The following is a 25,102-nucleotide window of genomic DNA, read 5'->3' as shown; positions in this document are numbered from 1 at the left end:
TTGCACATGAAATACATGAGATGATTCCTCAGAAGTCCTTCCACTGAAATGAGCTTGATTATTGTGAAACTTTATATAACCTTGGAAAACATGTGGGTTAACGAGGTTTTTCTTTTATTTACATGATGTGAAGTAAAATCATTGTTTGGTGTATTCACTATTATGCATTGACAGGAACTGTTAGGAAGCCTTCTGCAAACATTGCAAGGTATTGCCCAAAGTGGGAGGAAAGCGTTCCTCTAATTTCTAATTAAAAAATCTACTGAACTAGCTTTGCTCATACTTGACAAAAAAATAGACACAACTATGTGTGGGAAATGCTGGTGCAAATCATAGAAGAGGCAAGGAGGGCTTTAAGAAGAGATTTTTATTCAACACTAAAACCCCATTTTCTCAGATTTCTCATAAAATGTCTCCTCCTTTATATTGTTCAAAGTTTAAAGGAATTCTAAATTCAGATGTTGGATTTGTATTGTTCTGTTTTGTTTTTTTCTTTTTTTCTCTGCAAGTAAGGCATCAGAAAGTTTGCTATAACTAGAATGAGCAGTTTTACCATTTTGACAACCATAGCTATAATGACTGCAGTCAGTTCAGCTTGGAATACTCCATCACTTTATACACAAATATGTATAAACCTATCTAGTAATAGTAGGCTAAAAACTATGCACAAAATTACCTGTGCAAGAAAATCACGAAAGACAATGACTAGTGATTCAGGGAGTAAAAAGATATTACTCTTAGAATATCATGATCTTTTGAAGGCAGGAATTCAGTAGAATCAATTTAAGTAGTCTTCAAATTTCTTGACTTTAGATAAGGTGAGGTTTTTTGCTTGGATATTTTTTAAGTTAGATTTTTTTTTAGTTTTTTTTTTTAATTTGTAAGTTTTACTTTTGAAGTTTTTATTGATCCTTTTTTGTCTCTTTATGTTTTGTTGAGGCTGAAAGCACAAGAATTAAAAATTGTGCAATCTAATAAACTATTTAATCATCTGAAAAGTTCAACAGCTAAAAATCTCCAAACACCAAGCCCCATTATGCTACTGTAAAAGAGCATAATCTGTCTGGATTATACACTCTGGCCCAAAATGATACATCAAACTATTTATATAGTAATTTTTGTTTGGTTTTGTTTTTTTCATTAGTTAGTATCTATATTTTTATGTGAAGAAGCACTTGGAGAAAGATACATGTACTTTACATATACATTTCAGAAAATGAGCATATGTTTTATGATGCATTTCTTACTTTATTATGTAAATAAAATATAAAAATGTTTTCCACAAACTCAGCAGAACATAAGTAGTATAATTCAGTGCTACATTCTGCAGTTTATTGAGCATACAGTATCTGTAAAACTCCAGCACAGAGAGTGCAAGTAAATCTCCCTTCCACACTATTTTTACACTGCACAGAACATCAGTGACTTTGTTTCAAGTTAAATTTCTAATTAATTGCTGTGATCTTTCCAGAAACCGAGTACTTATGTGAGCAACCTCTTTAGTTTTTGTTGGTTGACAAGATACTTGGTGGATTGAGATCCACAGCAGCTTTGCATTTAAGTAGCTTCTCTTTGAATTGTAGTTATAAAATAAACAGGAGCTGGCAGAAGTTTCTTTTGCCACTTTCTTCTTTTTTACCTTTCTGGGTGCTCCAGAAGGTGGCTACCAGCTTTCCCGTGGAGAGTTTGTGTCAGAGGACCAGGGGCTTTGTTACTGCCACCTCCAGCTGAGTTAACAAAGATGGGATGGGTGGAGTCCAGAAGCCGGGAAGTGTTTACTGTATTGCCCCATGGCATCACATATCTGCCTGTGCCTGCAAATATTTCCAGCTCCAAAGAGATTTTTTTTTTTTTTTAAGTAAAAAGCTATATCCCTCAAACTTATCCTATGATCTTGGAAAGCTTGTGATTTTAAAAAATCTGAAGTTTTGTTGGATTTTTTTTCTTCGTGATGTTGTTTTTAGGTTTGGGGTTTTTTTGGGGGGGATTGGCTTTGGTTTTGGACTATTTTTTATTTACCCCACACAGTATTAGCTGGGTTATATATCTGAGGGGTTGTTTTTCAGTTTTTTGTGCTTTTTCTTCTTTTTTCCTTTTTTTTCTTTTCTGTGGAGTAAGAAGATTAGTAACACAGATAAAAATAAGTCCAAGATCTAAGGTTTGGAGAAAGGTATTGCTAAAGGTGATACTTGGCAAGTGACCAATGATGGAATGAAAAACTTCTTGAAATGCAGTTTACAGTTTTAATTTATTAAATAAAGTTAATTTTTCCTTATTTTTCATCTTCTCTTTAACCTGGAGCAACTGAGCCACATAACTGTTCAGCCAACAAGGAGTGTCAAGCAGTCTGGTTTTGTAAAGCAGAGCTGGAAGTAGTGATATTTTCATCAGGCAGTGTGGTGGAAGGGATTCCTGTTGTCACTTCTCACCTGGGTCTCCAAGTTTCTGCACTGTAACCATTCCTTACACCCTTTGCTCAACTTTGCTAAAACCACCTGACCACAGGATACAGGTGAAGACTTCACTGTATGGTTGAACTTAGCTGTAATTTAGTATAATAAGGCTTTAAGGTCAGGGTTTATATGCTTGAAACTTCTGTTGTTCTGCAAGTGAATGTATTTTGCTGTCATTTGTGTCATTTACCATACTGATCAATGATGAGTCAAAAGTCTTTTTCCGATGCAACGTGAAGCTGCATTTTAAGTCTTTACTAATGCAGCGTACCCATCAAAATGTGTAGATTTGAAAGATACATTGAAATCTATAGTTGGTTTCATGTAGAAGTGTAAGATGATTTTTTCCTTGGCTTTGAGTCACTTTTCAGCTCAGATAGTAGAGGTTCAGCATTTCAATGCTGCCAGTGACCTAAATGAGGGCACAAAGTGTCTGACTTCTCCAATCTTAGTGTTTCATGTGACAGGGAAGTGCCCAGAAGAATCTGCCTTTCCACTTACAAAACTTATCTGTTTTCCAGATATATAGCCCAAATATATCTGGAAAAGTTTGAGAATATAGCCCAAATGCAATTCTATGAAATCGTACAAGAGCATCCTGCAATGTTTAAAAAACTCTAAACCTTGAGCAATCTGCCAGTCCCTTGAGTATCAGCTCAGGTATCTTAATTTAACATTCAGACTGATTTCTGAAAATCATCTCTGCTAAGTAACATGACAGTTTAACAGGACTGTGGAAGAAATTCTTCTTGAGCAGAGTTTTTAAGTGCAACTCAGATCAGGTGCAGTCAGCTGCATTATACTGAGTTAGGTGCATCAAACACCCAGGATGGCAAGGTACTGCCAGATTTTGCTTTACTTGTACTGTAAAATTCTTGATATGTGTTTTTAGGGTTTTGGGTTTTTTTTCCTTTAATAATTACAGCTTAGCTGTTTCTTATTTCTTTGTGCTATTCACAGTTTTATTCTGATGATGATTTTCAGTAAGTAGCTGTAGCTGGAATTAAAGAAAACACACTTTTTGGAGGGTGCTAAGTTTGTTGGCATGGTTCAGTATATTACCTTTATATAAAAGAAGCATGCAAGACTGAAAAATAAAATAACACCAGATGTAAAAGTGACATGAGGAAGATGCTTAGACAGTTTTGAGATGGGATAATGCTTCTTGATTGTGTTCTTTGAGCTAGAAGGTGGAAATTAGATTTTCATACAGAGAAAAGTGTGAGACATCCTAATTAAACACCTTTTGGTGGAAGTCATCATACATAAACCCAAACCTCTTGTTGTAGTTCTCAAATGTCACCTGTGAGGGTAACACTAAAAACAATCTTAATTGTTTTTTTGTTGTTTTTTTTTTCCTTTTTGTAAAACTTGGAAGGAAATTATTGTTTAAATGTTGATTCAAATATGTACATTAGTCATTAAGACAGACAACCCAATACATTTCTTAAGCATAGTTTAAGGTGATGTACATAATCATAGAAAAAGGAGGAAAATAACTGAAAGAAAAATACTATGGATTCACCCAGGGGATAAATCTTATGGACTTTGGTGTTACTAGGACCTAACATAATGTTTTGTGTGACTTTGGTCACATTATGTCACCCTTCTGCTTTACTTTCCTGTATGCATTAAATACAATTAACAATATTTACTTCACAATGTGTGTGAAAAGTTATTAAATACTTCTGTAGCTGTGAAAATATGCATTAGTTTTAAAGGTGGAGGTTTTAAGATGAAAAATAATATTTTTCACGTATAATTCCACTTTAAAGGTCTTACAGTGCAGAAATATGATTAATGGTTAATGGTATACCTTAAACAGGTTGCATTTTCTTTATAATCACAAGAATTCCCTGAAAGAGACTGTTCTGCCTGGAACAAAGAGGTCATAAATTGTCCAATATATGACATGTATATGACAAAAGATGCAGAAGAGAAATCATGACCAACACAATGCATGTAAATGTAGAACATATCATTTTCAGCATTCTCACCTTATATTTTTGTCTACTTTTAATTTTAAGGTGTTTTTACATTGCAGGCTGAAAGAATGTTCTATTGGAGGGTAGTAACTAGTAAATCCCATGTAGTCCTTTATGGAGAAGGTATGACTAACAATATGGAGAAGGTATGACTAACAAAGGACCTGAATTGTTTTTAAAAACTTCGCGTAGCTACACTTGAACACTAAAACTTGAGCCTGCCCGGTAGAGAGGGAATGTTGGAAGGGCAACACTTCTTTTAAAATGTATTTGGGAAAGTTTAGAAGCAACATGTTATTACATTCCATGTGATAAGAAAGGAATGAAGGGGCTTTGGGTGTCCTGTTACCCCTGGTCACAGCCAGGCGTAGCAGCAGGGTTGTGTTCCCAGCATTGCTGTCGTGGCTGACACAAGGTCTCTGGGAAGAAAAAAAAATCCTTGTTACGCTTTGCCAAGGGAAGGTCATTTCTCAGTTTTCTCCAGGACTCACAGTTAAACACTTCTTTTTATTTCTTTTGACTAGAATTACTTCCATTAGGGAAATATTGCCTTAAAATAGCATGCAGTATTAATGTATCATTTGTTTCTGCTGTTGCCAACAGTAACATATTTCCTTGGCTCTTACCCCCTGACTGCTGATGAGATCAAGTTGATTGTTCAGCAGCTATAGCCCACCACCTGCTCTATCTTTTTGCCTGACATGCAAAGCTGCTGAGACACTATCTGGCCTTGTTAAAGCTAGATTTTTTTTTTCAGCTATAGTTTTAAACAAATATATATATATTTAGGAGGTGGATTCATTTTTTAACAGACTTTTAATAAGTCAAATCTGTCATTCTATTTTATACAGCTGAGAACTGAGATGAGCATGATGATATTTTTCTAAAATTCACACTTTGGTTCCACCATTCAAGCTCTACATTTTATTATTAATAAAATTGCATCATAGGCCCATTTCTGGAAATGCTGCTGGAGACTTCAGTGCTGTCTTGATTTTATTATAAATCATTAACTACTTGGAATTTATCATTACAGTTTAGGTTATTAATGTGTCTTAATGGAATAAAATGTTTCTGTCCTATTCTGCAGAGGAAGAGATGATAAACGAGCTCTGTTCACTCCCGTTATTTCTGGAAAATCTGGATTTTGCTCTTCTTTCTATAAATACCCATCCAAATCTGAGAGAGCTTAATGCTGTTTCTGGTGACATGGCCAAAAGAGATATTTGCTTATCTATTCAGCAGAGATTTTAAATCTCCAGCTTTATGATCTTCTTTGGGAATTACAACAGCATTACATCTAAACATCTTTTGTAGCACACAAAGTGTGAATAAATCTAGAACTCACTAAATTTCTCTATATTTGGTTTTCCTAGCTAGCTGAACTCCACTTTTGTGATTTTAGCAGAAGCTATAATTTTAAACCAAAAATACTGCAAACAGTGTTTTGAATATTCAATATATATTTAATAGTGTTTAGTTGTATTGACAGTAAAATGGTAATATTTGATATGTTGTTACTAAACTCATATGAAAATTTAGCATTCTGGGAAATTTTTTGTTCTGTTTGATTATATGATGAGACAAGATGCAACTGCTGATACATCCCCTATTCAGTTGAAGGTAACTGACTTCAGTGTTTTTCTTGAGTAAGTGATGCCAGTCTGTATCAATGTTTTCTTCTCCTTGTACTTTGCAAGGAGGTATTTATTTGATTTGTTCTTTCTTCCTACTTTTCCCTTTAAAATAAGGGAAATCTGCATGTGCATATTTCTGTTATGTCTGTTGCCATTTGGATATTACTCAGATTTCAATGAATCTGCTAACATGTATAAATTGGTGGGCTATATTTCATGGTTTTTTTTTCTTTTTGTTTGTTTGTTTGAAGTGGAAACTTACTGAGGAGGTATTAAAGGAGTTGTAAAGCAAGCTGAACAGCGTCAAGTTAATTTTTTTTCAAGTCAGAGGAAAATTAAGTTACCTTTTTGACATTTTAGAACACTTTTTTTGAAGTGAGTTAATTTTGATATTTCTAGAAATAAATTTATGCCATTCTGGTTTCTCCTTGAGTTGATAGAAAATATGTGAAAAAAACAGGGTAGCAAGGCATGCCTACTCAATATACATGTCATTTTCTAATCATGCCTGCGAAGTTACTAGCTCATCTGTCAAGCTCAAAAGAGTTTCCTAAGGCAGGCAGTGAGCTGGAGCTGGTGGTGTTATGCAATTTGAGATTTGTTGGAGCAGTTGGCAGTTTCAGTCTAATGGTTTCAGTGTGTGTCCTTCACTTTGAGCCTGTTTAAAAATATAACACTAATGTGATTTACATTTAAGGAATATGAATTATTAGAGTGAAAATGTAATATGCTGTAAGGGGTTTAAACTTCTGGAAATGAGAAGGATAAATTTTGTCTTAAAATAAGTGATCTTTCCTATTTTTATACGCCACTCTAGTAAGATTTCACTGCTAGATGTCAAGATGCGTTTGGCAGATTATCTTACTCTTCTAATAGTTTTTTCTTCTTGCCTTTATCTACAGTGCTATTGTACTCTGTTGTCTACTGAAACATTTTTGGCAGTATCAAGCTGTCATAATATTGCCCAGCTTCTCAAATCTCCTGCTTGCATACATCCTAGAAATATACTCCGGCTTGAGAACTGAACTTCTTTCCTCCCTCCCTCTCCCCATAAATGTGGAAATTCTGCTTCTCTACCTTCTGATGCAGATTTACTACATTCCTTTTGCTGTTTAATAATAGTTGAACATAATTAATTTGTACACTCATGCTGCACTATATTAAGCATGTAAGATTTTTCACACAAATAATATTTCATGCCTCATGGATGGGACTCAGTGCTCCAGTCACAGAAGACAATTTTATGCTCCCTACATTCTTCATTGTGGCTGTTTTTGATCTGTTCTGTTCTCTGGTACTCAGGAGTCCTCCAGCAATGCATTTGGACCTGTGGTTCATTTTTGCCTTTGACTGCTCATGTAAGGTTTCTTTTCATCTGGTACCAAAGGTCTTACTAGTTCTAGTTAGGACTATGGACATTAGAGACAAATCTGAGGTGAAACTAGTAAGTTTTCAGACAGTATAAACTAGTACTTGACATCATCCCTCCTGCAACTTCTTCAGGCTGTGCACTCACCTAAGTGCATATCGAGCTATATCACTTTTCCAGAACTTTCAATGTATGGGGTTTAGCTTATTTATTTATTTACTTATTCAGTTATTTATTCTCCAGTGATGAATTTCAGCTGTGTATGTAGTTCCAGCTCCGTGAGATTTCTTTTCAGGAAGGAAACAAAAAGTGTTTGACAGTATCTGTACGTTTGACTACTTTTGAAGGATTTTAGATTCTTTCTAAAACTTAACTGAGAATTGTAATATAGTATAATATATTTGAAAGACTCTTTCACCACTCTTTTAGGACTTGAAGTACTGCCACAATGCCACTTTTTCATTCTCTTTTTGTTAACTTGCTAGTGTTAGGGGATTCTTAAATACATTAAAAGAAAAGAACAAATAGAAGAGAAGAGCTATTTCTAGTTCATGTTTTAGAGGAGGGCTGCTTTTATGTAATGGAGAAGTGTTACTGTGAAAAATGTGCTTTGGGTTTTATCCTTTTTTACTTTTCTTATATGACACTTTTGTCAGTGACAGGTGATTGCACATGATGCTTTAGATGTCAAAAGCACATGTGGGATGCATTTATTTAGGGCATCCTTATTTCAGTTTTGCCTACTAAAATAAATGTGATTCGTTATATCAGAAGGAATAAACTTCACCTGAAATATTTTAATCTCAAGTACTCTAGTTCAGATTTGATTTCCCATTGATTCCTGATCTTATTTAGACCCACCGGTCTAAATAAAGCTTGATATGCTTTGGAACTAGAAAACCATGAGAAGTGTAAAAGTTCTCTGAAGAGAATCAACCTTACTTTTCCTTGTTTCATTCAAATAAACAATAGGAATAAAAGTTGTATTGAATCATAAAGAATGATTTTATCTATAGCTATAAAAAGATACTGAAATCCTTTAAAGCCCTGTATTCTAAACATGTAGAGAGTAATAATAATTTTTTTCCATTAGGCTTCTTTGTAGCCAACATGACAGCCTTGTTTTGGATATAAGGTCATCTTGTTAGAAAAACTGATTAGGAGGTCTGAAATAGAGTGACTTTTCATATGAATAAAGCAAAAATGGCTTGAAACTCATTAGAAAAGCAGACAAACTGTTGAAAGTAATTTTCTGCTTACTATTTAATTAAAGCTGAGTTTTGTAATCTAAAGCTGAATTAAAAAAAAAAAAAAAAACAACTGGCATTTTAGTTTGCTGTTTATAAAGTGGAAGACAAGGATTGAGGTGTTACTTTGAACTGTTGTCCAGAGTGTAATGACATTAGCTTTTTGAAAAATTGTGCTAATTCCTGATTGTCTCAAACTGTATCTATGTTTAGGCCATTAATTTTATGTGAAGTGTGCATTGTAAGTATCACAATGTCAGCAGACCCCCTAGGATACCCTTTTTCCATATGAATATGATTGAAATGCTGCCTTAGATGACAAAAGTGAAATTGTCCCCAGAGAGAAGCTGAGGAGTGCAACATAGAAATTCTGTATAGAATATAGGAGAGCAGTTACAAACAGTCTTCCTGTGACCTTATATGCTTTAGATATCCTGATTAACAGAGTGCAGATCACACTAGCATCATGTGGCACAGCAGATGTCAGAGTAAAGAGAAGCTGTGACTCTGCAGTGTAAATACCTAAAATATAACCAAGCTGCAGATCAGCAAAAACCAAAAACCTATATTTGGTCACTATATATATTATAAAAAATCTTAAAAATATGTTTAAAATTCTGGTTACACTTATGCTGAAGATGATGGCATTTACATAATGGAATACAGCAAAGCTTAGGAAAAAAGGGTCCTTATTTGACATAGGGAAATATGAATTATGATGGAAACTTTTGTGCTTCAATGATAGCAATCACAATATTTTTAAAAGCAAACAAATTTACATGAAAGAGGAAATATTAAAACTTGTCATTAAAATTTAAATCAGCAAAATTAAGCATGTCTTTGGTTCAATCTAAGACATTGTTTTATGGTTAGGACTGTCTTATCCATACTGACATGCCTCAGCTTCATCAAATCTAGATAGAGCTTTTGGGGTGATAATTATTATCAGTGCCCACTTGTAAGGAAGGTCATATAAGAAATATCTTTATAAATAACATGTAAAAGGGTAGTCAGCCCCTATTAACTCCTCCTGTGCCCCACTGGAAATATGGAAATTAGACAAAAAAATAAATCCATATCTATTTATATGAGGGTTATGGGCTTGCTATCATTATCACATCTATACTCACTTTTGGGTTACTGACCTTCCAGTTTACAGTTGTTTGTTGAACTCAACACTCTCTGTGTGACAAACTGGGTGATCTTTTTATACCATAGGATATAATTATTGAATAGGGTAATTCATGGGTATTTGGATAATTCATTGCCAAGGATTCCTGTGAAAATATAACATATGCTATGCATGTAAAGACACTAGAATCAAGGTAGAAGATAATAGTTATAATTTGGTTTAATATAGAATGTAACAGCTTACTGAGATGACAATGTAATCCTTTAGACTTTGTAAGTCTGTATTAAACCTGTAGTGAAATAATAATAACAGTCTTGCACTGATACTTCAGACACCATATCTGAGTCTTACAAAATCTCTTCCTCATCTTGTAATTAATATCCAATTCATAACCAATTATGGAAGAAAACTATTTGTATTTCAGACACATATATGAAAACTATGTATTAAACCACTTTTACACATATTCCTTGTGGCTTTTGTGCTGTTCATGCAAGAACAGTTTTGGATATTTGGATAATATTTTACAATCAGGACTTGAAAGTCATTGTGTATTCTATGTTGTTCTTTGTAAGCTTGATATTGATATATTTTCCATGGGTATTTGTTTTCTTAAAATAACCTACAAAATACATGCATTTTGTGATTTAGAAAGTTTGTGAGGATATTGATATCTATTAACTCTAAGATTACTCATTTTATAATAGTTTAATATATCAAGAAGTAGTTGAATATAATTTTCAAATAAAATACTTAAAGGAGAGTGGGAAGCAGAAAAAAATATTTATTTCATTGTACTGAATATAATTTTAATTGGGCCAGTTGCTGACAGAATCCCGTGCTGGCTAGGAAGAGATAAAAATACGACATATACGTAAAAAAAACCTGAAGGCTGAAAGATGAATAAGCCTTCTAGGGAATTGATCTTTACAGATCAGATAAAGATTCTTGCAGTCTGTGCTGCATCAAAGGCTGTCTTTCATAGACAATAACATGAACTTGGAAACTGGGGACAAGACCTTCGAAAATGGAGGGTTTTGAGATTGACAAGTAGCTGGGCTTTGGACCTTTTTTTGTTGCCGTTTTTCTTTTCTATTATTTGTGTGTGTGTGTTTGTATGTGCATAATCTTTTATGATCCCTTTGAAAGTTAAGGAAAGTTTCATAGGCTGGTGGAGTGAATTAACTAACACTTGCACCTTATCTAGCTTTTCAATAGCTGTTTTCCTTTAAAGATAACCTTTCTCTTTGATAGATATAAGGAAACCTAGTGGCAGTTACCTCTTGACTTCTTTCAAAGTTTGATTAAAAATACTTATTTGTGGGTAGTCACTGTTTTTCAAGGGATAATTATATTTTATTGATGAGGTAAGTATTCTGGAAATTCCTGAAGATAATCACGCTTCACTGTACTTAGAAAAAGAAAAGAGAGAACAGTTCTCATTAATAATTAAAAAAAAAAAAAAAAGTTTAAATTTAAAAAAAAATAAAGAGATAGAAGTAATTGCTTAATCTAGGAAAATTTACTAAACAAATTGCATGTTTAATCAAAGTGTTTCCAAGCACCTTAAATTTGACATAAGCTACTGTGTCAATCTCACTGGATAAATCTGGCATCAGCTCTTTTGATCCCTTACTTAGAAACACTATCTCACAGCTGTCGGGTATTACTGAGTCCCCTACGGCTCTGTGGCTCACATGCATGAGCACACCGATGCAGGGATGGCTGCAGTAACATTAAGCTGACAGCAAGGAGTTGAGAAGGGTCCTTGCTTAGAGTTCCACAGAAAGCAGTTTATTGCTGCAGCTTGTGAAGGGTTCTAGAGGCAAATGACCCCGAGCAGGTGACAGCTCGAGCTGAGTACAGGGGTGTGGCTAACACCAGGAGCCAACGGGGGAAGCAGAACTAGGGTACGTTACCATAACCAAACAAGGCATCCTGGAGAGGCTCCTTTCCCTCACCATAACCACTAGGGCTTTGGCACCAGAGACTGTCTTACCAAGAGCTCTCTCTGTCTCTTGTACCACAGGTCAATTGGCCACCACAGTCGGGCATCCTCCAAACGAAGAGATGCTACAGCATTCTGTTAGCCTTTGCAGCCCTCTTTCCCTGGTCCCCATTTCTCAATTTATTTACTACTTCAGAGTAAATATGTGTTCTCCAGCAGACTGCATGAAGTAGGTTTCCTTAAATATATTGAAGTAAGCCAGAACATTTCTGTTACGTTAATTTTGCTTCTTTTTCCCTTTTTAGTGTTCTGGTTTTTTTACTCTGTTTCCAAAAAGATGATGTTAAATAGAGCTTTAATCAAGGCATGAAAACATCTCACAGCTTTCATCTACACAGCACATAATACAGAGGCATGGAGGAAGAAATTATTGAAAGCTAATATACAGGAATATAGTTTTAAACCATTTCTTCTTATTTTCTTTCACATAAAAATTTGAATCTTGGGATTTTAGTATTTGTAGGAGAAATCTGTAGGGAGCTGCAGTGGGTCATGGTGTTAAAGAAGCTGTTACCTTATTAAACTTTCATTGTAATGAGAAGGAAAATGGGAAGCGCCAGGTGTCAGCCGACTGTTGTGCAGCTTCTCTGTCAGCATTCTCTGGAGACTCTTCCATCAAAATGGGGAAGGCCAGACCTGACATTTGCATACCTCAAAAGGAAGCAGGCATGATTTCTTTGAGATATGAAAAATTAGTCTCTCCTTGTGTCACAGTAAAAGGCACAGGTAACTTGAGTTTGCTTAACTGTATGGCTATTTTTGACCAAGGAGTGCTGACATAGGGTATTAGGAAGTACATTATAAATATATATTCCAAATATACATTCCAGCTAAAGTATTAGATACATTGCGGATAAAATTTTTAAGAATTGATGAAATAACTGTAACAACAAAAAAAAATAGTGAGTTTTGGACAGTAGAGCAAAATGCAGAGGTTCTTCAGGTTAGCTGTGATGAAGAAATCAAAAAGGTGTCTCAGCCTGTTGCTGGAGCCTGTATGCATGGTCCTGTCTTGTTGTCCGTGGATACAAATATGCTGCTAGCAAGAATTTTGCTTGCTTCTTTCCAGTCCCATGAGATACTTTTCTCTCTCACAGAAGATATTAGTAGAGTTCTGTAAGCTATGAATACCTGCGACCTTTGTTTATAGTACAGTAGAAAAATATTTTGACAATGGATGTTTTAGGATTTTAGCCAATCACCCCAAGGGGTGGCTGATCCTTTGACCAATTAGACTATGAAGAAAAAAGTCTATAAAAGAGTTGTAAAATAATTAAAGAAATCAATCTTGCTGCACAATTCCTGCCTGCTGAATCTCTCTTCTCCTCCCTACCACTGAGGGATACCACAACAGTTGTCATATGTACTACCATTATGGTGTTGGGTTTGGTGTTCTAGGAGTCAAGGAGAAGCTGTTTTCTTATTGGTTATTACTGCTTCTAAACAGTTTGCTTGGACTTTCATATGAGCTTAATTACCTTTGGCAGAGCTCTGTACACATGTCCCAAATGACAGCCTCTCATTTTGGAGGCTATTTTAAGGTGTAATGTGTTGTAGATATTGCACGTAAGGTTATTTTAGAAGGTTACTTGGGCAGTTAGGATGGGTTCTAACTGAAACCTGACTGAAAAATTCTAAAGGAGAACAAGAATACAATATCTATTTTGTGAGTGATAGTCTTTTTTTCCCTTCGTTTGAGACAAGAGAAAACCTAAACAACTTTTTTTTTTTTTTTTAAATTTTCTTTAAGCATTTTAACTTTAGAGTGCAGATTAGCTAAGAAATCTACTGGTGGAGCTGAGGAATTTCAAGCATGGCTGCAGTTCTTTCCATGGAAAATTCTTAGTAGTGTTAATGATGAGTATATATTTCTCTCCACAATCCATCTATCAGTTTGTGCATTTGGGTTCTGCTGTCTTTTGTGGTTCTCAGAGTACCTTAAGGCAATAGAGCAGAGTGTGAAGGAAATCTGAGGACAGTGTTAACTGCAGCTATTTACACATGTAGTAAGTGTTATATCTTGCTTTGCTACAATCTGGTGAAACATGACTTAATCAGCTTGAATTTATCAGAGAATAGACAAATTCAGATGCAGAACAGGCTAGATTGAGTGAATAAATTAGATGGACAAAGTTGTTCTAGTATATTATGAAAAAAATGAAAATACTGTAGATGTTTGTCCAGCACAGTCAGGAGAGAGTTGGACTGTTCTTTTTCCCAGTATAATGTATGAAATGATATCGTAGTTTATCTTTGGTTAATGTGGTACTTGGTTACTGTTGAGGTACCTCCAGTGGACAATGCCTGTAGGGTGCTGGTATGTTTTTGTCACCTAAGAATCATTTGAATTGACAATAAAACAATTGAGTGGGGGTACATCTTGTGGCAGTAGAGCACACAGTTTTGTTGAGTTTTTTTCTGGTTTTAAAGAATGATTTCAAACCTAAAAATAAGGAAAAGATCTTAAGTTCTCATTTGTGAAATGTATCGATCATCCTGGTGGCTGTTAGAGAGGGGAGAGGGGTTACCCTTGGGATGAGGTAGCACAGGTGGTTGCAATCTGGGACAGGTCTGAGGTGATGTTCTGACAGCACCATGTCTGCAATTCCAGCTTACATGGACTTTCTGGTTATATTCCTTTTGGTGGTTAGCAAGAACTGACAAGGTGACTCAACTGAAAATGTGACTTAGCCACCAGTTCATTTTGTGTAGGGATTGGTCTGAATATTAAAAGGGTCATCAGACTCATTGTTACACAGTAAGCATTTTCATCCCTACTTATCTGGTGGACATAGTCAGGCTGTATCTGTTAGAAAGGGACCATGACTCCCTAAAAACAGTTGCTAAAATTTTTATTGGGCTGTAAAATAATTGAGTTCTCAAAGTAAGTCACTCAACAATTAGGACATGGCTGAGTCCACCTGAACTACATTCACATCAGGTAGCTGCTTCTTCAGAGTGAGCTGGCTTTAGGGATGGGTGCTTGCCTCTAGGAATGGGGGATCCATATGCAGCTTAGCTGGAGAATGTGCATTACCTTGACAACTTCTGTATGGAAAATTGTAATAAACTTCTAAGAATTGCATCCGAACAGCTTTTTTTCAAAGACTTCAAATTTTGTATGAGGAGGAACACATCATCCAATCTAATGGATGTATCTGCACAAGAGATTGAGTTGAAAGAGCGAATTCCTGTACACTATGCTTTGCTTCCTGTCGGGCTAAGTGAAAAGACTGGATTTTATTCAAAGTATTAAATATGGGAGAAATGCCCTCTAGGAACATGCCTGTTACTCTCCAGCTGCTAATTCAATCCATGAGATCAGACTCCAGCTAGTCCCAAATTACTGACTTTTTATGCATCCCTAATAATCACAGGGCTGTCAGTAGTTTCCATAATTGAAGCTAAATGATATAATGGAGAAATAAATGTCCATAACATGGTGCTTTAATATTCTAAAATGTACTTGTTATAGGATGGTAGATTAAATTAATTAACGAAAGTAAAGGTAGTTTGTGTAAGGAGAATTTTCAGCAGGATGTGGATGGATTTTGAACTTAAGTAGAACTTCTTAAAATATATTGGACTGAAGGTTAAGTTTTCTAATGCATTAGTACTTAAATAATACAGAAAATCGCTTTTTTTAGATGAGATGGTTCACCTTTACTCAAATATACATAATTTTCAAATAAATGCAAAAAAAAGCATAGATATATAAAATTTAGAGAGAGAAAACATGTATACGAGAAAAGTAAAAGAAAAATACTTTTATATGTGAAGAATAAGTAAAGACTAAAATTCATGTCCTCTCTCTCTTTGTTTTTCAGCGCCTTGCTAAAGAAGCAGAGAAGTACCAAGCATCACATCAGTGGAGGGATGAGTTTGGGGTAAGCTTCGGTTTTTCTCCTTTTAACCTTCTTTGATTTTTCCTCTTTGAAATGTTAACTGTAGTCTTACAAATGTGTTGTTTATATATCTACTACAGATGGGGTTACTGACTATGAATGGGCATTTTATTTAATTCAGTAAACAGAGTCTCAGTCAGGGTGTCTAGAGAATAAAGTGAACTTTTCCCTTCAGAAGCTCATCGGGAGCTTCACAGACCCAGGGACGTAGCTCTGAGTTGTACACAAGACATTTGTTTGTTTTGACAGACAGGGAATGATTACAGAGAAGGCATCTGAGTGATGGTTGTTATCAGCTAAAAGTGTGCTTATGCCAAACACTGAAACAGAATCATAGAAAAAATTTTTACAAGTTGTCTTTTCCTTATGTGAAGGAAAAAAATAAAAGCAGGAAATAACTTAATAGAGAAGGATTTGGTTATCTGCATGACTTGGGAGTCATAGAATATTTTTTAGAATACTTTTCTATATTTAAATAACTGCATCTCTCAGTATTCTAGTACTGCTGAAAGAGGCTCAAACGTGATCAAACATTAAAATATCTTCTTTAGTAATTTCAGACTTTACTGAAAAATAAGTGACATGATTTTAAAATGTACAACATTGATTTTTTATTACCAATCTGGCCAAATTAATATTGTGATGCATGATTATAAGCTTCTTAATTTTAGGCTATAGTTCCCTGCTAAGTGTTAAATTTATTTTATTTATTATGCTTTATTCCATGTTCCTTCAGAAATTAAAGTAGATGGTAATTTTACATGGTGATGCTACAAACCTAGACTGTGTTTGCACATCTGCGAGAATCACAGTGGCATACAGTTAAATGTACAATGGTTTTCTAAGAACTTTGTTGTGCTTTAAACCCAGCTGACAAGTAAGCACTGCACAGTCACCTGCTCACTCCCACTGAATTGGGATGGGGGAGAGAATTGCAAGAGTAAAAATGAGAAAACTCATGGGTTGAGATAAAGACAGTTTGATAAGTAAAACAAAAGTTTCATGCAGAAGCAAAGAAAAACAAGGAATTCTTTCAGCACTTCCCATGGGCAGGCAGGTGTTCATGCATTCCCAGGAAAGCAGGGCTCCTTTGCCCTTAATGATGACTTGTGAAGACAAACACCATCACTCCAAAAGTCCACCCCTTTCCTACTTCTTCCCCCAGCATTATTTGCTGAGCATGGTGCCATATGGTGTGGAATATCCCTTGGGTCAGTTGGGGTCCGCTGTGCACCCCCAGCCTCCTCACTGGAGGGGCAGGGTGAGAAGCAGAAAAGGCCTCGGTTGTGCAAAAGTACTGCTCAGCAATAAAAAAAAAACAACACCAGAATTATCAACATTGCTTCCAGAACAAACCCAAAATATAGCCCATGCTAGCTACAATGAAGAAAATTTATTCTAACTCAGTCTAAACCAGCGTAAATGTTCATTCTGATCCAGTGTTACTCAGGCACTTGGAGATCTGAAACCTGACAAGAAAGCCTCAAGATTAGGCTGTGTGATTCACATAGGAGTGACTGGCTTTAGGAGTACAGAGAATCTGGATACAGCCTGAATCCTTTTAAGTGTGCTCTCTGCCCAGGCACAGCTTCTAATACACGGTAAAACACAGAACACATATTCCATGGAGATGCTACAACAAGAATGCTGCAGCGACCTTTTCTGCTAATCTATCTCTCTTGTGAATAGAAAATAAAAGCTGCAGGCTTGATGGACTCAGTGCAGAACTCTGTGAATACAGTCAGAATCTCATTCGAATCATTTTTCTTCTACGGTACATTCTGGCACCATGTCAACACTGCCTCAGCTTTTGTTTTTCTATTTACCCATTTTCTCACAGTAGAAGTCAGTCAAACCAAAGATGCTTCAGGTTTTATCTGAATTCATTTCCAAGGACACTTCTCAAAATAATTTGGAAATGTGATTTTATATTAATGTTGTGGTTCAGGGAAAGACTATGATCACTATTGAAAAAAAAAATAGTGGTTGGATTTATAATAAAGTACCTGCAAGCTGGGATTGTACTTTACTGTTTTGAATTTGGATCAGAACACTGTGCACTATATAATAACCTTGACATTAGGTTATGCAATTAAATTTCAAATGAATGTATTAAGCCTAATATAATTCAATTTGTTCCATTTTTGCCAGAAGTAATCTTTCTTCTCTTCTGGCCTACTTTTTAGAAAATGCCTGCTCAAATTAGTTTGCACACAGATCTTTCTGATAAACTTAATTTTCACTGGAAGATTCATTCTCCTAATGGCTGTGATGGAAAATGGAAGATAGACCGTGCAACTTTCTGCAGTCGAGGGTTCTTAAAGTACTTCTGATAGGATTATGGATGGTCTACATCATGCTGCATGAGGTTCATTTCTCATCCAGGATTTGGTTTTGGGTGATGAAAGCCCTTCCTGCAGCATTGCACATGAGTCACTGTAGAAAGAAACTCATGGGACAAGCTATTTCTGCTTCTAATGAGCTAGTGATCAGCAATGTCCTTGACAGTCAGATTGCAGCCAAATAATAACCTATGGAGTTTTACGGAGAAAATAGCAGGAGCATTCCTCCTGGGGAAGTGTACACGGGCTGACTTGAGTGGAACACAAGCAAAAAATGAAGGGCAAAGAAGGCTGACTCTGGGACCAAGGTCTGTACAGAGATACAAGGGATGTGTCAGTCAAAAGACCACCAGGGTGCCTGTTCTAATACCTTATGCTAAATATGAGTGGGTTTTGCACAGTTCACAGCAAAAGAAACATGCAAGCATTAAAGATTTTATTTTTAGGTTAATGTCAAAGTATAATAAAAATTCAGCATCTTAGATATGGTCTTTTGAAATAAGCTAGTACAGGGAAAAAAACATATTTACTTGCACAGACTGGGTTTTGGTTTTTTTTTTTTTTTTTTTTTTTTTGTTTTGTTTTTTTTTTTTTGTTTCGCCTAATGATTTAGTGTAAAGGCTGTCCAGATTGTCTAAAGAACAAAATTTGCTTCTCATTTAGAAAAATGGTAAGGAGACTATTTAAAAATATTATTAAACTATTTACAGACATACAAATCCACATCTACTAAAATCCCTTTTCTGTACTATTTCTAATTGAATGAGAGTATAATTTCTTCCATTGTTTTAAGTATTATAGTATATTAGATTCCAACTACTTCAAGCAGACCAAGCAATGAAAAACAAAGCAAAAAACTTAAATTTTGAGTCTTTTATAAATCACAGAATCACAACATGGTTTATATTGGAAGGGACCTTAAAGCTTATCTTGTTCTGACCCCCCTGCCATGGGCAGGGACACCTTCCACTAGACCAGATTGCTCAGAGCCTCATTCAACCTGGCCTTGAACACATCCAGGGAACTTCTCTGGGAAACCTGTGGCAGTGCCTCACCACCTACACAGGAAAGAATTTCTCCCTAATGCCTAATCTAAATTTACCTTCTTTCAGTTTCATAGAATCATAGACTGTGCGGAGTGTGAAGGGACCCATCAAGATCATCAAGTCCAACTCTTGGCCCTGCACAGGACCCCCCAAGAACCACACCATGTGCCTGATAGTCTTGTCCGAACACTTCTTGAACTTTGTCAGGCTTGGTGCTGTGACTACTTCCCTGGGGAGCCTGTTCCAGTGCCCAACCACCCTCTGGGGGAAAAACTTGTTTATATCCAACCTAAATCTCCCCCAACTCAGCTTCAGGCTGTTTCCTTGGGTCCTGTCACTTGTCATGAGAATGAAGAGATCAGTACCTTACCTCATGAGGGCGTTGATGACCACACTGGGATCTCCCCTCAGACTCTTTTTCTCCAGGCCAAACAAACCAGGTGACCTCAGATGTTCCTTATACGGATTCCCCTGGCCTTCCTTTGGACACTCTCTAATAGCTGAATGTCTTTTTTATGTTGTGGTGCCCAAAAGTGCACACAGCACTGGAGGTGAGGCCACTCCAGAGCAGAGCAGAGCAGGACAATCCTCTCCCTTGCCCGGCTGGCAATGGTTGGCCCTCCTGACTGCCAGGGCACTGCTGGCTCTCGTTCAACCAGGACCCACAGGTCCCTTTTGCACCTGCCCTCCAGCCTCTCATTTCCCACTCTATAACACATTCAGGGTTGCCCCATCCCAGGTGCAGAATCTGGCACTTGCTCTCGTTAAACTTGATCTGTTTGATGGCTGCCCATCTCTCCAATGTGTCGAGGTCTTTCTGCAGGACCTCTCTGCCTTTGAGGGACTCAACAGCTCTTTCCCAGTTTAGCGTCATCAGCAAACTTCCTTAGTGTTCCTTCGAGTCCTGATTCCAAGCAATTAATGAAGATGCTGAAGAGAACTGGGGTGAGGATGGAACCCTGCAGAACCCCACCAGTGACAGATCACCAGCCTGATGTCCCCCCATTCACTATAACATTTGTGCCTGACATGTGAGCCTGTTGCTCACGCACTGTGTAACTTGGTTATCCAGCTGTGAGCTGGACATTTTGAAAATCTAAAATGAGTTAAGAGCATGTATCTTACATATTTACCATTAGTTTTAGCTAAGTGACAGAAAAACAGATCATAATGGATGTGGGTATTTTTCACTGATAATTAAATATCAAAATAATTTTGGAAACTACTAATTAATTTAATAAAGGTATAAAGTTATTCAAAGCAATTAAGAATAATAATTAAGAATTATTAATTAAGAATAATAATTAAGAATACCAAATGTCTTCTAAGTTAAAAAGGGAAAAAAAGAAATATTGGACTGTGATGTGTTAATTCCTGATGAAGCACAAAGTTGGTTAAAATAGCTGAACTGCCGTTTGCTTGTATGGCCCAAAAATAATACTTACCTGTTAGAAAACTATTAGGTCTTAAGAGAATATTTGTGAAGTTTATGAAGGCAAAATGAAAGTGCTTAGGTTCAGACAAATGACGAAATCCCATTCTCTGTTTCCTACTCCATTGGTACTGTCCAATTCCCCAGCTGCCCATGCAGCTGTGGGAGTTAAACCTGCTTGAATGTTTTAGATTAAAGCAGTTACAACTCAGAGGTACAAACTAAAGAGGTATCTAAATGAAGCAGCTTTGTCAGTTTGAAATTTCTTGTACACTACAAATTGAAAGGGGGATAGTTTTGACACTTATGAGGGTCCAATTATTTTTCTGGCATAAAGACTCATGAAAAAAATGTATGCAAATTGAAAGAAGGAAAGGAGAATTCTGCATAAAGTAATTGCTGTTATTCCCTGAATGAATCTTCTACAATTACATTTGATACCACACTTGATTGCCTTGCAATGGTTGGTTAAATAAAGCAATTTTGTTTCCAGTTGGGTTGCTGTATTAATTGTACTTACACATGTATAAACATAAGGGGTATCTCATTGGTATTTTAAAAGGGGAGTGAGTCTGTATGGATGGCCTATTAACATCTACTTATTTATACAGAGAGTGAAACTTAAGCTTTTAAGAATTAATTATCACATTAAAATGCCACATGAAAAATTCTTTCAATATGCTTTGTCACTTAACCAGTAGTGTTATTTTATATTCTTCTGTGTAAATGATGTTTTTCTATGTCTTGGTAATTTTGAGACAGCATTTACTCCAATGATAATATGTAGGCTGGTGTTCATGTACCAACTGGGCTAAAAATAATGGCAAAAGGTCATGGGAGTATTACTTTGGAATTATGGTTTGTTTGTTTATTTTTTTCTAGTAGAAATTTTGGCTGCATAAAACTGTAGTGAAAAGTTGCTCAGCAAAGAAACAGAAGATGAAAAGTATAACTAAGATAAAATAAGTCTTCTATCACCAGAGTTGATCCAAGCAGTGACCTGCAAGAGCAGAGCAGTAGTAGGTATCTCTGTTGTATCTTGCAGTTTGGAGATTTTCAGGACTGTCTGTAATTTATTTTGGATGTTACAAAAATGCTAGAACACTGTATCTTAAAAGCCTCAGGTGGAAAACAAACAAACAAACCATGAAACTTTCAGCTTTGACGCGATTTCATTATAAAGAGGCAGTTTACTAAACGTATTTTGTCTCTTGAAAGAAGGAAAACTCTGTGAAGAAGAAAAACTAGAATCCTTTTTCTCTCATCTCTTCAGAGAGAGGATACAGCTCTCTCATGGCTTTTACCTCTGATAATCCTCTTCTGTGCAAAGAGCATCTGTGAGAAATGATACAGTTGAGATTTGGCACCAGACCTCCAGCACAGAGAACTGGTCCTCACAGGTGCAAAGTAGGTGTGGGATCCTTTCCTAGTAAGTCATACATACTTTATAATTTTGTGAAAGTTATAACACTAAACACAGGCAAAGTGTGAAAGCTGTCTGTGTCTTCACACAATGTTTTGATCCAAAACTCAGTGAAATAAATCTTCAATTAATTTTGATTCATTTTGGATAATGTCTCACATTTCTAAGGTCTCTGTGACTTGAAAAAAACATCCAAGTGATCAATTTAAATTGACAGATTTAAATTGACAGATGGTCAATGTTTTAAGGAGGATAATATTTTATTCTCTGAAGGGCTGTGTGCCACCTCTTCTGTGACCTGTAGCCTTCATTTGTGTATAATTTAAATTAAATGTGCCCTATATTACTGAAATGAATGAAATAACATTTTTTTTGCCAGTGATTGCACTTGGACATCTTTCTACTCAGGGGATGAAGCTCTGTTTGAATGCACTGGGAGTAGTAGGAAGGTGAGGTGAAAAGTAAATAAGGATAAATCATATTTACTGAAATTGTGTGGGTTTAAGGGTTGTTCTGATGTTTATTTGAAGTTTATCAAATCACTTATACCTGTTCGAGTCGTGAAAGCTCACTGTGAATGTTGCAGGAACACATATTTCTGCAGTTTTCTACAATGTTTGTCTAAGTGAGACAGGAAACACAATAGCTACAGCCTTTGGAACAAGCTCACCTCGGCTTCCCAGGATCTCCATCATTAGTAAGGAGAGTTTCATCTTGGTGTAGAAATCCACTGTGAACACATCCACACTGAAGCCTGTTGGGAGACATGGCATAAGTCTCACCAGATTAGTGCAGAACTTGTCTGGCATTCACTCCTGGGAGCAAGATCCCACTGTTTACTTGTCTGTCCCCAACATCCTGCCCCTTAGTGTTTGGATTCTTATTTCAAAAAGTCTCGGTGTACCCTCTGGTTTACAAATATCTAGCAGGCACTAGTTAAATAAAAGAAAAACATCTTAAAGAAAATTAAAAAGAAAAATCCAGGTCATTAGAAACCTTTTTTAAGAGTACTGTTGCTTGCTATCTTGCCTGGAGTTTTATAACTTCCTAGACTCTCCCAGGTGTGTCTTTCAGTCTAGAAATCATTGATTTTCCTCTAAAATATGGGCTGCCACAGGAGAGCTCTTCCGTGCTTTTTTAAAATTATGTATCTGATATGATCCTGTATGAGAATTGCACCAATGAGTGTTAGTGTGATTAATTAGACTGGTAATCCTTGATGTTTTTTTTTTTTCTCCACGCTTCAGGAATTTTAAACCAATTAGGAAGCTTATGAGGAAGACAGTGGTAGCAGTACAATCAGAATTATTATATATAAGCAGGGATTTTAAATATGTAGCTATAGAGGAGCTAGCTTTTGGTCTTTTGGTATTGGTTATTTACCATCTCTTAATAAGCTTACCTTCAGTAAAAGAGTGTAACTTTATTATATAAATCATTGCAAAGTTCTCATGCGCAGTGAAGTGCTTCACTGGTTGGAAACTTGCCAAAAAAGCTTTTAGAGTAAAGCAAAGAAACACCTTCAATCACTGTTGAGGGCTTTCAAGCATTCCATTTTATCTGAAAAATCAAATATGTTAAAGACATCTAATTCACTTTTTACTTATTGACCCGACAACTCATTTAAAAAATGTGCAGCTTCTGAAAAAGAAGTGGAAGGAAGGATCTAGGTAAAAAGAAAAGAAAGAAAGGTGTGATTTCTATTATCAAGCTGCCATACGTATGCATTATCACCTTCATTTTGAATAGGCTTTAATGTACTTTCAGAACAAACATCTTATTAAAAGCAAGATATACTATTGTACTCAATTTATTAACACTCTGTAGGTTCTTCAGTTTAAAATGGAGAAGTACAATATGCTAAGAAAAGCTTTTGCAGGCTGCTATTGTGAGCATTTTCTAAGAGTTCATTGAATTTGTGGCACAGATGAAGCTAGCTGGTTTTTTGATTTTACCTTTCACCCTCAAATTCAATTGCTCATGTAAATCTGGGATAAGTAATTCATAGCACTTTACTACCTTTGATGAATCAGAAATGGACTTCAAGGATGCTGTTTATTTTGTCTGTAAGCTTTTTTGTGAAATGTTTTCCTTTCAAAGCTAACAATATATTTTTCTGTGGTTTATCCTTGTCAGTATAACTAGGATCTGACTAGTTTTCTCAGTTTCCAAGGAAAACTCATTTCCCTGTTGCTCGTCACATTTTATTCTAACCCTTTTTACGCTGAATTTAGGAAATGAGCCAATATTTTGGGAAAAAAGAGTATTAACCAACTTAACTTTATTGTCAATATTTATTAATTGGAAGAGAGAGATAATGATATTTTTAATTAAAACTGAAAAAAACCTGATATAATTGAATATGCACAAAAAGTTAATCAATGGCATAAGAATCAAATATAGCTTCTCTTAATGAAGGCAGACTTCTAAGTTTGAGAAATTCAGAAATTCAGGTTTGGTTCTTACTTCAGAGAAGGAATGCCATTCATAATAGCAAACCTTAGAGATTTTTTTTTAAGGAAACTAAACCCAAATATGTTTGAAACATTTCCTGCCAGAAAGAGCAAATACCATGAATATATAGATATGGACTTCTACATGTATTATTTAATATTAAAACCAGAGCTTTTCTGAAAGTCTGAGATGAATGGGTTGGATTTTTGCAGGTGGAGATATTTGTGGGTTTCTTCACTCCACTTGTGTTTTTTTTTTTTCCAAATGACAAAACCACTGGCATCATGTAGGCCCTGGTATCTTACCTTATTTTGTCCCAAGATTCCTGTAAGATACTAGATGAAATTTTGGCTTATCTTTATCAAATCTCATTACCTTTAGAAAAGGACCTAACAGGGGAGTTGGAAAGTTTCCATATTTAAAACTTTGTAGACTTCTACACTCCCAAGAAGCACTGTTCCTAGAAAAGAGGCTTGTGCAATGGATGAGAACAGAAAATGTTTGATGTCTGCACTCTTTTGCAGTTGAAATACCACAGAAATTTTAATAGATGTTTCATTTTGCATAGACTTTCAAATGCTCTGGGAGTGCAAGACAATCCTATTATTAAGAGCTGCATTTGACTCATGGGATTTGGGAATTCTTAGCTTTCCATCTCCTGAGTATAAT

At 35.8% G+C, this 25,102-nt stretch overlaps 1 protein-coding gene across 11 annotated transcripts in view; it reads left to right on the top strand.

Annotated features, from left to right (window-relative positions):
- The window catches only part of CACNA2D1 (calcium voltage-gated channel auxiliary subunit alpha2delta 1), a 365,044-nt gene that overhangs the window by 153,437 nt on the left and 186,505 nt on the right, over positions 1 to 25,102 (top strand). For all 11 annotated transcript variants that reach the window (XM_048302698.1, XM_048302701.1, XM_048302697.1 and 8 more), the window contains exon 4: positions 15,659 to 15,718. In XM_048302698.1, coding sequence (XP_048158655.1) covers positions 15,659 to 15,718 — 60 coding nt within the window. The remainder of the gene's footprint in view (positions 1 to 15,658; positions 15,719 to 25,102) is intronic.

This window comes from Corvus hawaiiensis, chromosome 4 (assembly GCF_020740725.1).
Source record: "Corvus hawaiiensis isolate bCorHaw1 chromosome 4, bCorHaw1.pri.cur, whole genome shotgun sequence".
Classification (NCBI taxonomy): Eukaryota; Metazoa; Chordata; class Aves; order Passeriformes; family Corvidae; genus Corvus; species Corvus hawaiiensis.
The sequence above is the reverse complement of the archived record's forward strand: the minus strand, read 5'-3'. Positions and strand labels throughout refer to the sequence as shown.